The sequence below is a fragment of the Nycticebus coucang genome, chromosome 17, assembly GCF_027406575.1.
Source record: "Nycticebus coucang isolate mNycCou1 chromosome 17, mNycCou1.pri, whole genome shotgun sequence".
NCBI classification, from domain to species: Eukaryota; Metazoa; Chordata; class Mammalia; order Primates; family Lorisidae; genus Nycticebus; species Nycticebus coucang.
The window spans coordinates 26,245,312-26,260,637 of record NC_069796.1 but is presented as its reverse complement, the minus strand read 5'-3'; the positions used below and the strand labels follow the sequence as shown (position 1 = coordinate 26,260,637).

Here is a 15,326-nt window from a genome sequence, read left to right as displayed (position 1 = left end):
AAAGCAGATCCTGCAGTAGTTAAAGAGTGTAGCGCCTCACTCTGGTTTGCAAGAGGCCATTTTACTTTCAGAGATTGTCTGTTAGTCTGGGTGCAAAACCATCCCTAAACCAGAGTGTCCTTAAAATATAGTTCCTGGAATCCATTCATTGGGAATGCCACAGGTGTTTATTAAAATGCATATTCCTGGAAATACACATTCTTCCAGGTTACTCAGGCTTAGCATATCTGAGAATCTTTGCTGAAACAGGGCCGGTCAGGTTTACACCCCATTTACTCACTTTCTTGTTTCCATTTTCCATCCGTCGTTACAATCAGCCTTACATTTAAGGAGACCCTTGTGTGTCTGTGAACTCCTGGGTGATAAAAGTTGTGGTTATCATGTTTGCTCTTATATTTCTAACATCTGTTATTGTGACCGGAAGACAGAAGACTTTGATGAGTGTTGAACTGGATGAATTCAATCAAGAAGCAGCAATACGGTCATCTAGGAGAGAAGTACAGGTGTCTGTCTGAGACGCGCTGTACAAGAACAGTAAGAAATCAGTCCCAGAGCCTTCCTCACAGTTAGCGCCTACTTTGTCCCTCTGGCCTGGAAAGAGTTCATTAGAGGGGGCTTGGTGGGAGAAGAATATGCAATGATTCTCTCTATTGCAATAGTTATAAGGTAGCTTTCACTTTTCCATTCTCCATTTTTCCTGCCCGTATTTTGTGCTGTTCACAGCTCCCTGCTGCAAATGTAACAGACAGTGTATCTTGCCTTGGTCTTAGTCTTGCTCCCAAGGAAAAAAAAAAATCAGTGTTGTGTGTTTTCCCAGGGAGATGCTGTACTGGGACACTTTCCCCAAAGGACCACAGCTCTGAGTCATCCATTCTTTATTATTTTTTTTTATTGCTTTAGTTTTATTTCCTTCCTATCTTTACTAATGTTAGTAAAATGCATGCCATGAAGAAACAAATTCCCGAGGACATGAAAGGGCAGACCCTGGCTATTTACTCTGCCCGCAAGGATTCTGCTCTTCAGGACTCTAACCAGTTCGAAACTGACCCTTTGTGACAGCTTCACAACAGAGCTGTATACCACCTGTCCCTCGCAGAGTGATAAACCTCTGTCTGTTAAGATGTTAGGTTCCTTTGCCACCTAGATTTGTATTAGTGTCACCCCAACTGTTACCAGGAATGTCTAAAAACAGCTGTGTGGCTTACGTGAGGACTGCTGTCTAAAAGGGAAACTGCTTCTGAATATTTCCTTTGTTTTGTTTCTTTCCAATACAAACATTATATAATATATTCAACCCCCCAAATGAACTTGAACATTGTCAATGAGGAGACTACTTGGGTTCTGGACTTTGCCTGGATGACACTTAATAAACTTTTATTATTTTCTTATTGGGAATCTTTACAGATCCTCATTAGAGACCATGGGAGTGATGCTATTATTAGACAGAATTGAGGCTTCTTATAAACATTCTGGAGGGTCCTTGGCCCCTTGGGAAGAATAGAATCTCCGTTCGGCTTCCAGCTGCTCGATCTTCTTTTCCTTTTCCTCTAAAACTTCTTCCAGCTGAGTGATCTTCTCAGTCTGAAGAGAAACCTGGGTGGACAATTCCATGATCAGGCTGATTTTTCGATCACCTTCTTCCACAGGTGGGAGACCTCCAGAGAACTCCTCCATCATCAAGTTGCCTTCTAAAGTAAACAAGAAAAGAAAAGTCTGAACAGTTTTAATCGGATTTCCCAGAACTCAAAGGGAGGAAAGATGGAAAAGCTTCATTTCTCACGTTCTTAAAAGAGAGCACAGATGTTATATCATCCGGTTGGATACCCTGAGAACAAAATCTGGACCCAGCAAGGGAAAGATTCTGGGTGCTCATGAAAACGGAACTTGGAAGTCTCTTGAGAGCAAGGAAAATCAGCCCTTGCCAACTCTTTTTTATACACATTTAACTTTCAATTAACCATGGGAATGAGCTGTCCTTGAAAATCCAATCTACAAGCAACAGCCACCTCAAGTCTCATGTTATTATTTTCTCTAAGAATCTTTTGCAATCAAGTAGAATTATGCTTCAATTTGAATTTTAATACAACAACAACAAAAACATAGATTACCATTGGCCTTTCTGGTGAAAGTGATAATGAGAGAAGACTAGTTTCTTAACCCAAGTCAGCTATAGAAGTGGCAGGGTTGTAATTTGAAGTGATCTGGGAAAGCTCTATTAGCATGGTATCATCCATAGAGATTCATTTCTTTTAGGCCTACAGACTTTTTACCATTTATTAATAAAATCATAAATACTTCATGGACATGAAAACATTAACAATTCCTTCCTTCCTTCCTTCCTTCCTTCCTTCCTTCCTTCCTTCCTTCCTTCCTTCCTTCCTTCCTTCCTTCCTTCCTTCGAGACAGTGTCTCACTCTGTCGCTTTGGGTAGTGTGGTGGTGTTATAGCTCACAACAACCTCAAACTCTTGGGTTCAAGCGATCCTCTTGCCTTAGCCTCCTGAGTAACTAGGACTACAGGGGCCATAACATCCACATAGTTTTTCTATTTTTAGTAGAAACAGGGTCTCACTCTTGCTTAAACTGGTCTCAAACTCCTGAGGTCAGGTGATCCACCTGCCTTGGCCTGTCACAGTCCTAAGATTATAGGCATGAGACACTGTACCCGGCCATCATTATTAATTTCTATCAGCTAACCTCTCATATGAGGATAAAGGCCTGAGTAAGGAGGAAGAGAAGACTCTAACAAAGAGATAAAAGACAGTGACTGGCAGCCAGAGTCCTTAAAAACAAACCTCACTAGTCCATCAAAAAATTGAGCTCCTTAAGGTAAACCCCATCTTACTAGCCTGTAGCAATACCATCCTCCCTGCCACTTGAAATTTCCACCATTGCATTTCCTAGAGGTATATGTGAATAAAAGGCAGACTTAGGTATAAATAAATAGGAAGGGATGTCGAGGGCTTGGGTATCATTTCAGGAATAATGGCACTAATGCGTAGGAATATGTGGTCTCCACTGTTGTATGCAATTGCCAGTGAAAACAAATTCCATAGCTGCCCCTGTGAGAAACCTCACTGTCAGTCCTAGATACAACAGCCTGATGCTGTGGGGTACCCAGACACCCGCTAAAGATGGGGAGCTGCGCTAGTGCATGCACGTCAGCAATCACCCATCTCTCAGAAAGGTAAATTAACTAGAAGTCATCATTTTCCCAACAGATCATAGAGGAAAATCTGGAGTGCCGTACTGTACAGTGGGCAGGATGTTTTTGGCTTCACAAAAGTGATCAGAGGAGGGATCAGGCTATTCTCTGCTCTTAAAAATTATTATTAGTGATTTATTAAATTGTACAAATCCACAGGGAAATTTTTGTTTCGAATTTTTGTTACAGTATCTAAAATTCTAATAATAATATTTAAGGTGATATTGGTTTGAGTAGCTTTCATAGTAGCTAACCAAGAACAATGAAAAAGTCTTGGATGTCACGGGAACATGGAGTTCCGTGTCTTTGCAATAGGCCTGTGCTTTCCAGCCCAGAGAGAGTGTCCTCTAGGCAGGAGGCCTTCCTCTTCTGCCCGTCTGCCAGGGCCTCGCCTTTCCCTTCACGTGGCCAGAGCTGTGCTGTCCAACACTGTAGCCACTAGCCACATGTGACCATTAAGCAGTTGAGTGTGGCTGGTCCAAACTGAGATTGCTGTAAGTGTAAAGTACATATTTGACTTGGAAAATCTAGTTTAAAAACTCTGAAATACATTACATTTTTTAATTACATTTTTTTACATTACTTGTATGTTAAATGGTGATATTTTGGATATATTGTGTTAATATATTTTGAAATTAATTTCATTCAATAATTCTTACTTTTTAAAAACGTAGCAAGTTGAAAGTTTTAAGATGGTTGTGGGCAGATGCTGAGGGGAAAGGAGGTGCGGGCAGGGTGGGAACGCAGGGTCTTGGTGAGGCACGGGGGGAAGGGGCTGCCTCGGGGGCCTGTCTCCTCTTCTCCCTCTCCTTCCATCTCTTCTCTCCCCAGGCTTTCCTCTACTCTGCAGAATGAAGGACTTTCATGCCATCTCTGGTCAAACTAAGGAAAATGTTTTCTTCTTTTTCGATAATACAGTGTAGGTGGAATACTTTGTTCACCAGCGATAGAGTGGCAAAAATGCAGCAAGGTCACATTACACAGGCAGTCCCAGTCACCAGGTCTACTACCTCTGCCTGGATGACAGTCAGAGAGAAGGAATCCAGGAAGAAAATGTGAGAAGCAGCAGCAGATGCCTCAGTCTGCTCAAGCTGCTATAACAAAATACCACAGAGTAGGTGGCTGAAACAACAGAAACCTATTTCTTTCAGTTCTGGGACTGGAGTCCCAGATCTGGGTGTCAAGATGTCCGGTTGTAGTGAGGAACCTCTTACTGGATGCCTTCTTCTTTTTAGACAGAGTCTCACTTTGTCGCCCTTGATAGAGTGTTACGGCATCACAGCAACCTCAAACTCTTGGGCTCACATGATTCTCTTGCCTCAGCCTTCCAAGTAGCTGGGACTATAGGTGCCTGCCACAACACCCAGCTATTTTTAGAGACAGGGTCTTGCTCTTGCTCAGGCTGGTCTCGAACATGTGAGCTCAGGTGATCCACCCACCTCGGCCTCTCAGAGTGCTGGGATTACAGCCGTGAGCCACCTGGCCCGGCCCTCTGCTTTCTTGCTTGATCTCCCCGTGGTGAAGAGGGAGACACCAAAAGCTCTCTCAGGTCTCTCCCTAGAAGGGCACCGACTCTGTTGTGAAGGCCCCACGCTCATGGCCTCATCTAAGCCCAGTCCTCATCTCCAAATATCAGCACATTGAGGATGAAGGCTTCAACGTAAGAATTCGGGGGGGCACAGACCACAGCACAGGGAAAAGACCAATGGAAAAGGAGCAGAGAAGGAACATGAGGATGAAAAGCGTAGAGATGGTGCGAGGACTTTGATTCCCACTATTGTTTTCATGCATTAAATGAAAATGTGCATAGGGAGACAAAATAAAGGCTGTGGACACTAAGAAGGAAATTTCCCACACAAGAATATTTCACTATTAAATGATTTCAGTAGACAAACAACACAAATATTTTTGTTCCATTTCTAAACACATCATAGCAAACAAAAGTGTTTAAAACTCTTCGACAAAGCTAAGGACTCTAAGGGTCTCACATCCTATTTATACTGGAAAGTGCCCAAGGCCACCCCACTGCATTCTTTGGACTCTGCTACTAACCATCCAACTTCTCTCTCCTTGTCTGAGTTCTCTCCTCTGTACCCGGAAGGGACATATGTCCCTAAGAGCCTGAGGCACTATCCCAAATCTCAAATGGTCTTTCCCAAGCTTTTGCTAGAAGCTCAGATAGTCTTGTCAAGGTGGCGGCTGCCTGAAGCTGAGACATGCTGTCATCTGACCAGGCAGTCTCAGCCTTAACGCTACACCCAGAGACCCCAGGTGGCCCAGAGCCTGCAGCAAACAAGGCTCCTTTATGTGTGTCCGAGAGGGGACAAATGTGATTAGCCTCCATCAGTATGAACCCATCACTCTCAGTACCACCGTGGAGGTTTTCCCAAGCACACACCAATTTTATCATTTTCCTTCTCTCTGCTTTTGCTTAAGATACTAGTAGACGTGAAGCAGGAGTTTCAGGAGGGCTTAGGGTCAATGACAAAACGATGACAAGAGGGGGTGAAGGGAGTTGGGTAGGTTTTGAAAGATTTAGAGAAAGCAGAGACAGTGGGGGCTTTCTGCCTGGGACTGTAACAGGTCCTGCCCACTTGTCACCCTTGAAAGATCAAAGCCCCCAATGAAATTTTGACCCTTGCCTTTGACCATTTCCAACTTCCCATTCTAAATAACCTCGAAACCTTCATGGTCTTAGTAAAGCACCACATGCTGGTTAAGTCAAAAATAACAAATAACATGTAAATAGGAAAACAGCAGAGGTTACTATAGTTAAAGCTTGGAGACTGAGAGCTGTGATGCGTTTTGGGGGGTGCTCTGGTCTCTCCTGCCACCCAGGACGGGAAGGACTTCTGCAACATCTCTGTGATGATTTTCTAAGCGAGTGGCTCTCAGACACGGGTGTCCCTCAACTCTTCATAGGTTTGCTGTAAATTGCAATCAATGAGTAAACCTGTATTTTGTCATCACCGCGGCTGCACACTGTTACAGGGAGATCTGAGGGATGGATACTGCCATAGGCAGACAGGGAGGACAGTGGGGCACAACGTCAAAGGTCTGGTGTCACATTAGGTCAAAAGGCCTACAGCACGTGGAAACATTCTTCATGCATCCGGAAAGTTAATAGTTTTCTGTAAACAGCGATACAGGATTGAAAGATGACCCAGTGAATGGCAGGAAGACTTTTTGTTTTTTTTTTACATTTTTTTAAGTATTTCTTTCTAAAGAGTCATGTTTCCCATCAGATCCTTTTATTGGTGCCACTAAAAAGTGTGTGTTATACAGACAAATGCTGAGAACCACTGATCTATTAGGGTTCCTGATCCAAACACCTCTAACACTTGCTCCCAGCTGGATCCTGTGTCTCTTCCACAGTCATCTTCTTGTTCACTCATTCATCAGTTTGGGGCCCTACACAGGGAGAATGAGTAAGATGTGATGTTGGCTCCTCAAGCTAGGGGGCGGGAAGAGGCAGAACTGAGTTAGGCCCTGAAGGACAATCGGGATTAGCCTGAACACACACCTCTGCTGGGCACTCGCTCCTGGAAGTTTACTTTTCTCTCTGCCTTTCAGGCTAATGACGAGGCTGCCAAGTATTTACCCAGTAAGACTCTTACTGGTGAGGTGAGTAACTACCTCATTCCGTCAGAGCCACACAAGATTCCCGCTGGGCCTAAGAGACGATGTCTGCCTCCTCCTCTGTACAAATGCCCATTGCTCTGACTCACTGCATGCTGCTTCTGAAAGCTGCGTATGTGTGTCAGCAACCAGCAGGGAGTCCAGTTTCATCTCTTGCTGTACTTGGACTTGCAAACTGGCACATCTTCATAACTATATCCCTGCCACTTCCATAAAAGAAAACAAAACAACAAAAACAGCAGCCACCTTCCTAGCTTCCCTTGTGTCTACACATTCACAATGACCACTTGAGATGGCAAGTCTCTGAAGTAAATGATGGATTTATTGTTTTGAATTCTTTTATTATTTAGTACAACTATTTTACCTCTTAAGAACCAGATTATTCATATCTTGAAGTTTTCTCCCTTCTGCTCCTTCAATGTTAATTAATTAATTAATTTTTTTTTTTTTGCAGTTTTTGGCCGGGGCAGGGTTTGAACCCACCACCCTTGGTATATGGGGCCAGCACCCTACCCACTGAGCCACAGGTGCTGCCCCCCTTTAGTGTTTTTATTGGTACAAAGAAAGCAGTCTCTATAGCACCAAAGGTGTGTCAATTTCCTTCCACTAAGCCTGTGAGCACTTAGAGTACATCTGAAGCTGACAGGTGTTCATTGATATGAGAAAAACAAGCAGGATTATAAGAATGTATTTGATTGGCAAATAGGTTGGGTCACATAAAAAAATTAAAAGTTGGTATGATATTTGCTAGGAATTTTTGAGATCATAATGATGACCAGTCTTAGGATTATGTTTTAGACCAGCAGTTGTCAACCTGTGCTGGCCGTCCAGCTGTGTCCCCACATGGTGGGAAAGTCAACGGTCTCCCTCAAGCATCTTGTGTAAGGGCACCAACCCCACGCAAGAAGGCTCTGCTGGTGACGCTGGCCCCTGCAGCCTGCACACGGCCCAGTCACCTCCAAAAGGTCTCACCTTTTCCTAGCAATATGCGGAGGATTAGATTGCGATGTATGAATTGTGGACAGCCACAAACACTCAGACTGGATGTTGCACCAGTTTGAGAAGCACAGAGGGGGCCTGGCTGGTGAAGACACTGGAGGACTTGGTTCGCAGTTAGGGACTACACAGAATGAACAGTGCTTATCTCCAACCCTGGTGCTCGCTTCCCTCCTGTGCCACTTAGACGCTCTCCCCAGAGAGTTGTGTGGGAGCTAAGCAGGCCTAGGGAGCTGAGGTTCCTATCTTCCTGCTCAAGCTCACTGGGACTCACACTAATGCCTGTGCTTATGATTTATTTAAATGGTAATTTTCTCTTGCCCAGCACACAGAGTTGAAGTATTACAATCGCTTCTTATCTGGTCACCCTGCTTCTGCTACTTTAGTCTCATTTCACCTCTGCACAGAGAGGTCCCATTAAAATTTAAGTTAGGGCTTGACACTCTGGTGCGCCTCTTGCTTCTCTCCAGAGTCAACGTAGCAGTAGCACTTACTCCGCTCCATTTCCACAACCCTCACGGGTATTTTAACACACCAGCACGTTCCTACCCCAAGGCTTTTGCATTTGCTACTTCCTCTGCCTGGACAATTGTACTTCACAAAGGCAGAGCTTTTTGATTCACACTATATCCGGAGCCCCCCACTTAGTGCTTGGAGCAGAGCAGGTATTCATTGGCAAGTGAATAAATGAATGGAAGGTACATGCACATATGATAGAAAATCATGTAGAAAGGGCCTGTCCAAAGGTTTCACTTGTTGCATCTTTAGGATGGAGCCTAGATTTCCTCTCTAGGGATATATTTTTTCCAGACAATGCTTTTCTTTTTCTTTTTGGGAGAGACAGAGTCTCACTTTATCACCCTCAGTAGGGTGCCTTGGCGTCACGCAGCTCACAACAACCTCCAACTCCTGGGCTTAGGCGATTCTCTTGCTTCAGCCTCCAGAGTAGCTGGGACCACAGGCACCTGCCACAATGCTTGGCTATTTTTTTGTTGTAATTTGGCCGGGGCCATGTTTGAACCCGCCACCCTCAGTATATGGGGCCAGCGCTCTACCCACTGAGCCACAGGCACTGCCCCAAACAGTGCTTTTCATTACTGCATTTAAAAAATAACAATAAACTGTTGCCATCATATGGCAATGCATGGAACATTTCTGAGGTTACTTTTTTAAAAATGACAAATGGAAGAGTTAGAATAGTTGATTCCCCAGACCTCTTCCAGATCTGGGATTTAGGTTCTACTGTAAACTACAAAACAATGGTACCTGGGACGCTTTGTCCATAGGGAGAATCCGAGACCTCATCTCTGAAGTTCTGCTTGAGAGCCTCTAAGAGGTGCCTGGAATCTATGCCATTTCACAGCCTCACAGGTAATTCTGATGATTGGCTAGGTTTTTACAGATGAACACCTGCTGACCTACAAGAGGCCTGGAGAACCAAGCGTTTGGTTTAATCCTAAGAGGTAGCCCCAAATCTCCAGGGAAGCTTCTTCCTGACAGGGCTGCAATCCACACAGCTGGAGGATGGAGAGATCACCTCTACCTGCTGTTCTGCCTGCTTGACAAGGCTTTGCCTTCGAATGTTCCTAGCTGACTGCGTCCACAGTCCTCCAAACCTCCCCAGTCCCCCATTTAATTAGCTTACAGCCCAGCAGCATCTTGCCAGCTCTAACTTGGCTTAATTACCTCCAGAACATCCAGAGAAAATGAAGAGTGTTCCGGGATTTGTTTCTGTTTTGCTTCCGTTTCTGTTTCAGTGGATGGCTAGATCCATTTCCTTGCAAGCTGTTCTGCAGAGGAGCCTCTTTCCCTTCCCATGAGGAGTGGGTGGGGAAGAGAGGGTGTACCAGAGGGAGGAGAAGAGAGAGCTCACACCTTGGGGCGGAAGCGCCGTGAGTCCCCAGTTGCCAGGGAAGTTTACCAGCTGTACCAGCACCACCTAGGGAGGAAGTGAATCCTCTTCCGAGGATCTGAATTTAGAGATTTATTCTTGGAGCACGCTGAAGTCAGCACACATGTCCAAGAAGACTGATAAGACCGTATCACCGAAAGATGCATAAATACACATCCTGGCCAGCACGGGAAAGGGCGGTAGGCATTGGTTGTGTGGGAAAGCAAGTGATGATGTCACAAAGATGATGCCACAAAAGTAGCACAGGCTGGTCCACGATGGCCAGACGTTGCCTGGTGGGCAGAGTGTTGTACCCCATTTTCTATCTACTGAGTACCTGTAGGGGAAAGCATCTGACACAGGCTAACTTACCTCCTCACCTACTTCAGGGTCTAGGTCATCTCAGGAATTTTTATAGGAGGGTTTTATTTATTCATTTTTTTTGAGACAGAGTCTCACTTTGTCACCCTCAGTAGAGTGTACTGGCATCTAGCTCACAGCAACCTCAAACTCTTGGGCTCCAGCAATTCTGTTGCCCCAGTCTCCCAAGTAGCCGGGACTACAGGTACCTGCCACAACGCCCAGCTATTTTTAGAGATAGGGTGTTGATCTGGCCCAGGCTGGTCTTGAACCTGTGAGCTCAAGCCATCCACCTTCCTCGGTCTCCCAGAGTGCTGAGATTATAGGCGTGAGCCACTGCTCCAAGCCAGGAGGGGTTTTTCTTTTGGCAAGGTTCAGAAGACAGGACCTTCTATTAGCATAGAAATGTACCTCAGTTGTCTCAAGAGGAAGTCCATCTAAGCAGACGAAAGGAGTTTGGAGACCCTCTTCTTTCTAGGAACAGGCCAGCAGTTCCCCTCTGTAACTCTGAATACTTTGAAAAGAATAATGGGTGGAGATCAATGACTGGCAACCTTGACAGAAGCCAAAAGATAAAAGGGAACCTAGTGGGAGGTCAGCAGGAGACCTAGGAGACTGTGCCAAAGGAAGAAAGGGGAGAACGCCGGTGAAAGACTGCTACTCTGCTAATCTGAAGAGGAATCAGCATGCACTCAGAGCCAATTAAAGGGGTAAAATAAAGAGGAGAGTACATCTTTTGGACTTCATGTTGCACTAGTGTCAAAGTGAGATTTTTCTATGTTTCTCTTCCTGATCTACAGGAGTTACATGGGGCTCCCTACTTAAGAAGTAAGCATGCCTATTTAGTTAGTTTGCACTAATTTTCAAAAGATGTTACAGTTTCTGGTGTTGCGTGGCATTGAGAAATGAAATGATGCTATAGTAATAATAATATTTGCAGGGTTATTATTTAATAATGGCAATGAAAATTAGGGCTTCCCCCCCCCACAATGATGGGATAAAGGATCCATTGTTTCTGTTTATCAGGATTTTGCTTGTTTAAATTATGCTCAGGAATGGCCTTTGTGGAGAGAGGCAGCAAGCAGTTTTGATTTAGCTGATGTGACATTGCTGAGGACAGGACACTTGGATGCAGCCATTTTTTTGTGCAGAGTTTTGAGGGTCATGTGCAACTATACCTTCTAATACACAGACGCCTCTTTTCTTTTCCTCCCCACCCCTCATTTCCTTTCTTTTGATTAGCCCTGGAGTGACAATGATTGCATTGTCCTTGGACACTGTGCGAGGTCTGGAGTCAGTGTCTCCTAGCTGGAGTTAAGAAATCTGGGCATAAGATACAATAAACTGGGAACAATACTATCACAGCTGAAGGATCACACAGAATTTATTTAGGTGTGTCATTTATTTTGCCCTGAATACTAAAAATGATGAAATCAACCACTATTAGTACTAGCCAAGTGGGATCTTCAAATGACTCACACAACAAATTCTCCAAAGGGTGACCACTCTATCACTTGTGACTGACATTGCCGAAATGTGCTACTAAGACTTTTACTTAGGTAAACATCAAGCAGAGGAGGCTCTGAAGGGTCTAGCCATCATTTTTAGCAAGGTTGCCAGAGTACTTTAGAAATAGGGCAGTGTGGCAGGCAGCAAGATGACCCCCATGAAGATGTTCACAAAGATGACCAGAATGACACCTTCCCCCCAAAAAAATCCCCCAAGCAAAATGAGTATGTTACCTTATATGACAAAAGAGACTCTGCAGATATGATTTAGTTAAGGATCTTGAGATGATAAGACTGCCCTGGATTATCTGGGTGGATCCAGTGAAATCACAGGGGTGATGTGAGGGAAGGTTAGAGTCAGAAAAATCTGAAGAGGCCACTGGCTACCTTTGAAGATGGAGAAAAGGACACAAACCAAGGAATCTAAGTGGCCTAAAGAAGCTGGAAAAGCCAAAGAAACGGATTTTCCCCTAGAGCTGACAAAAGCAACACAGCCCTGTTGAAACCGTGACTTTGGCTCACTGATACCTGTTTTGAACACTTGACCTCCAGAACCACGAGATAACAAATTTGTTTTGTTTTAACCCACTAATCTTGTGATAATTTGTCACAGCAGCAATAGGAAATGAACCGAGAAGAGAGAACTAATGAGCTTCTGAGTAATGAACAAAACTCTCCACCAGAGGAGACCCAGAGAGCTCATTTATGTGGAATATCTCCAGTGGACTTGGATTTCAAGTAGAGCAACCGACAGTTTCCAGACATTCAGTGGTCTAAATCCTTCTGCCTTCTCTAGAATCTCAAGCCATTGTTGTTCTCTCTTCCTTGTAAATATTAACTTTTCTCCTGGCTTCAAGCCGTGAGTAAACCCGGAGCAGACAAGCTAGGAGTGAGCAGCGAGCTAACCTACTCCATTGCAGCCATTTTTTTTTTTTTTTTTTTTTGCAGTTTTTGGCTGGGGCCAGGTTTGAACCCGCCACCTCCGGTGTATGGGGCCGATGCCCTGCTCCTTTGAGCCACAGGCTATGGGCCTGCTCCATATTGCAGCCATCTTTAATAAGGACAAAGATGTAAAAGGATGTAAAACCTTTTCTTTCCTTAATGACTCTTCAGTGACTGCTGTATTGCTCTTCTCCCCTTCATGGACAAAGCTCTCAAGAAGAGTTGTCTGTACTCTCTGGCTCCTCTTCCTCCAACAGTGGCCCCCTTATGCACAGGGGTCATGTTCCAAGACTCCCAGTGGATACATGAAACCATGGATAATACCAAACCCTATCTATGCTATGCTTATTTCTGTACATGTATACCTATGGTAAAAGCTTAACTGATAAATTAGACACAAGGAGAGATTATAATAACTAATAAGTAGAACAATTATAACAATATGTAATATTAAAAAAGTTAAGAGAATGTGGTGTCTCAAAATATTCTACTGTGCTGTTTTAAGCTATTTTTGGATCACAATTGACTTTAAGTAACTGAAGCCTCAGAAAGCAAAACTGTGGCTAAAGGGTGACTATTGTCCTTTTGTCTGCCTTTTGTTTTCAACTGCCTTATTAAACTTGGCCTTGCTGAGGTTACTAACATCACTAAATCCAATGAACTTGCTTTGAGTTCATCTTGCTCACTGAACATTTGCCCCTATCAACAGTCCCCCTGGGAACGAACATTCCCACCTTGATTTCCGTAACACAACATTGTCTTCCTCCAATCTTCCAGGTACTCCTTTGGTCTCATTTTGTGAGTAATTACTCTGAGGAGTAATTACTGCAGCCAGATCCTTAACACTCTTGGTCTTGAACATTCTTCTTTCTCTCTATAGGCAATTTCATTCCCTCCTGTGGCCTTTATTGCAATCTATTGGTGTGAATGAGACCCAAATTTACAGCTGTAGGCCAGATCTGAGCTCTGGATGCTGGACCCCTCCATGGAAATCTCTTATAAGCACCTCAGATATATTATGTCCAGACTAGAACTCATTATCCAACCTCTGAAATTGGCCACCTACCCACACCCCCCAGCTGAGTCGTATGGCATCACCATGCATCTACTTTCATGGTGAGAGTTACTTAGGATTTCTCCTTTACCCCTGTGCTCGTCTCCGTCTTATCATTGAGTCCTGTTGGTTCAAATTCTGAGTCACAATTTCTGTGTCTCCATTAGGTCCTGCAATAAGCCGCTGCATCTCTCTTCACCTCCACATCCTTATAATTCTCATTCAGAAACCATTCTCAATCTCTCCAGTACTAGTGTACCAAGGATATGTCCAAACTCCGCATTCCCTTCTTGGCTTTAGTCATTTCATGGAAATACAACAGACAGCCATAAGGAAATAACAGACTAGTCAGATCACTTGTTAGATGATACAAATGGGCTTTGAAGTGGCATATTTATTATTGCCATTCACAGATTTCAGCTCAGAGGAGACCAAGAGAAAAGCAGATTTTAGAGAAGGAGCCATGAAAGTGATTTAAGTACATTAGAAACAATAGGAGAGTTGGAGTTGGTTAAAAAAAAAAAGTCAGCATGAGAGGCCTTTGCACACAAGAGGAATAGGTCACAGAAAAAAAATCCTGCTTCTTAATCTTACCTCCAATACAAGCAATCACATCTAACTTTATTTTTTATCAATTCTTTCTCTCATTTGATTTTGTAACTGACTATTCCCTTACATTTCACAATAGTGAGATAATACTAAAAGATTGACTCAGGTGAGGGCCAGGGATGCACTGCTAGGTTTAAACGGCATCATAAAAATGCCCCATTCTTGAGAACATCTTGGGGGACAGGGTTCTTTTGATTTCTTCTCCTTGTGGCTTGCTGTCCCAGTTGTATCTGCTTTATCTTATTTCATCTTGTATTTTGCAGTTTCAACATGTAATTTCATCTTGAAATTATGAAAGATATTGTAAGTCGAAAGTAATGTAGAAATACTCCCAGAGGGAACTTAAACAAGCTTTACTTTAGGAAACCTTTTGTTTTCAAATGATAATATACATAGATGTTTTTCCCATTAGTTACTTGCCCTATCAGGAAAACTATATTCCTGGCAAACATTATCAAGGCTAGTGGTAACAGAGTTATTTTCAGGTTGAGCTCAAATCTGAGTCAATTTAGTGAAGTACCAAAAATTATCTAGGGGAACAGATGGAACACTCAACAAAATGCTTCTACACTGGTACAGAAATTTTGTTGTATATTTTGGGGATGTAATGTACATAAATAAGATTATAAAAATTATGTGTGTGTATAAAATTTTTAGAAATTTAGAAATGTCAAAGAATTTTCATGACTAGGTTTTCTTTTTTTTTTTTTCCATAGCCCCCTGGTCTATACTTGTGAGAGAGGCAAAAGAGAAGGGAGAGAGAAGGAGGAAGTCGGGGAAAAATAAACATTTACAGAGCACCTGCTCTTTGCCATTTTCCTAAGCACTTGATCAGCAGTCACACCAAAGCTGAGTAAATATTTGTGTCTTATTACTGTTATTAAGACCGATACTACCAGAATCTTTGTACAGATAGGAGCAGGTCGGAAACATGTAACTTTTAGCCACATCACCTCCCCCTGCCTCCGCCATCACGTATCCATGGAAACCCATGGAAGCCTCATCCCATCAGCACCTCCTGCTGATGTGGGGTCTCAGTATACTCATGGGGTCTTATGCTGGGCGCACCTTAATTGTTTATGGAATATTCTTAGCTTTAAAAGCTAAATCAACAGGCCAGGTG

General features: G+C 43.5%; 1 protein-coding gene across 1 annotated transcript in view; it reads right to left on the bottom strand.

Annotated features, from left to right (window-relative positions):
* Window positions 1-887: 887 nt before the first annotated feature.
* The window catches only part of CCDC192 (coiled-coil domain containing 192), a 212,168-nt gene continuing 197,729 nt past the window's right edge, over window positions 888-15,326 (bottom strand). The window contains exon 7 of the mRNA XM_053566892.1: window positions 888-1,688. Within this exon, the coding sequence (XP_053422867.1) occupies window positions 1,459-1,688 (230 nt within the window). The 3' untranslated portion in view covers window positions 888-1,458. The remainder of the gene's footprint in view (window positions 1,689-15,326) is intronic.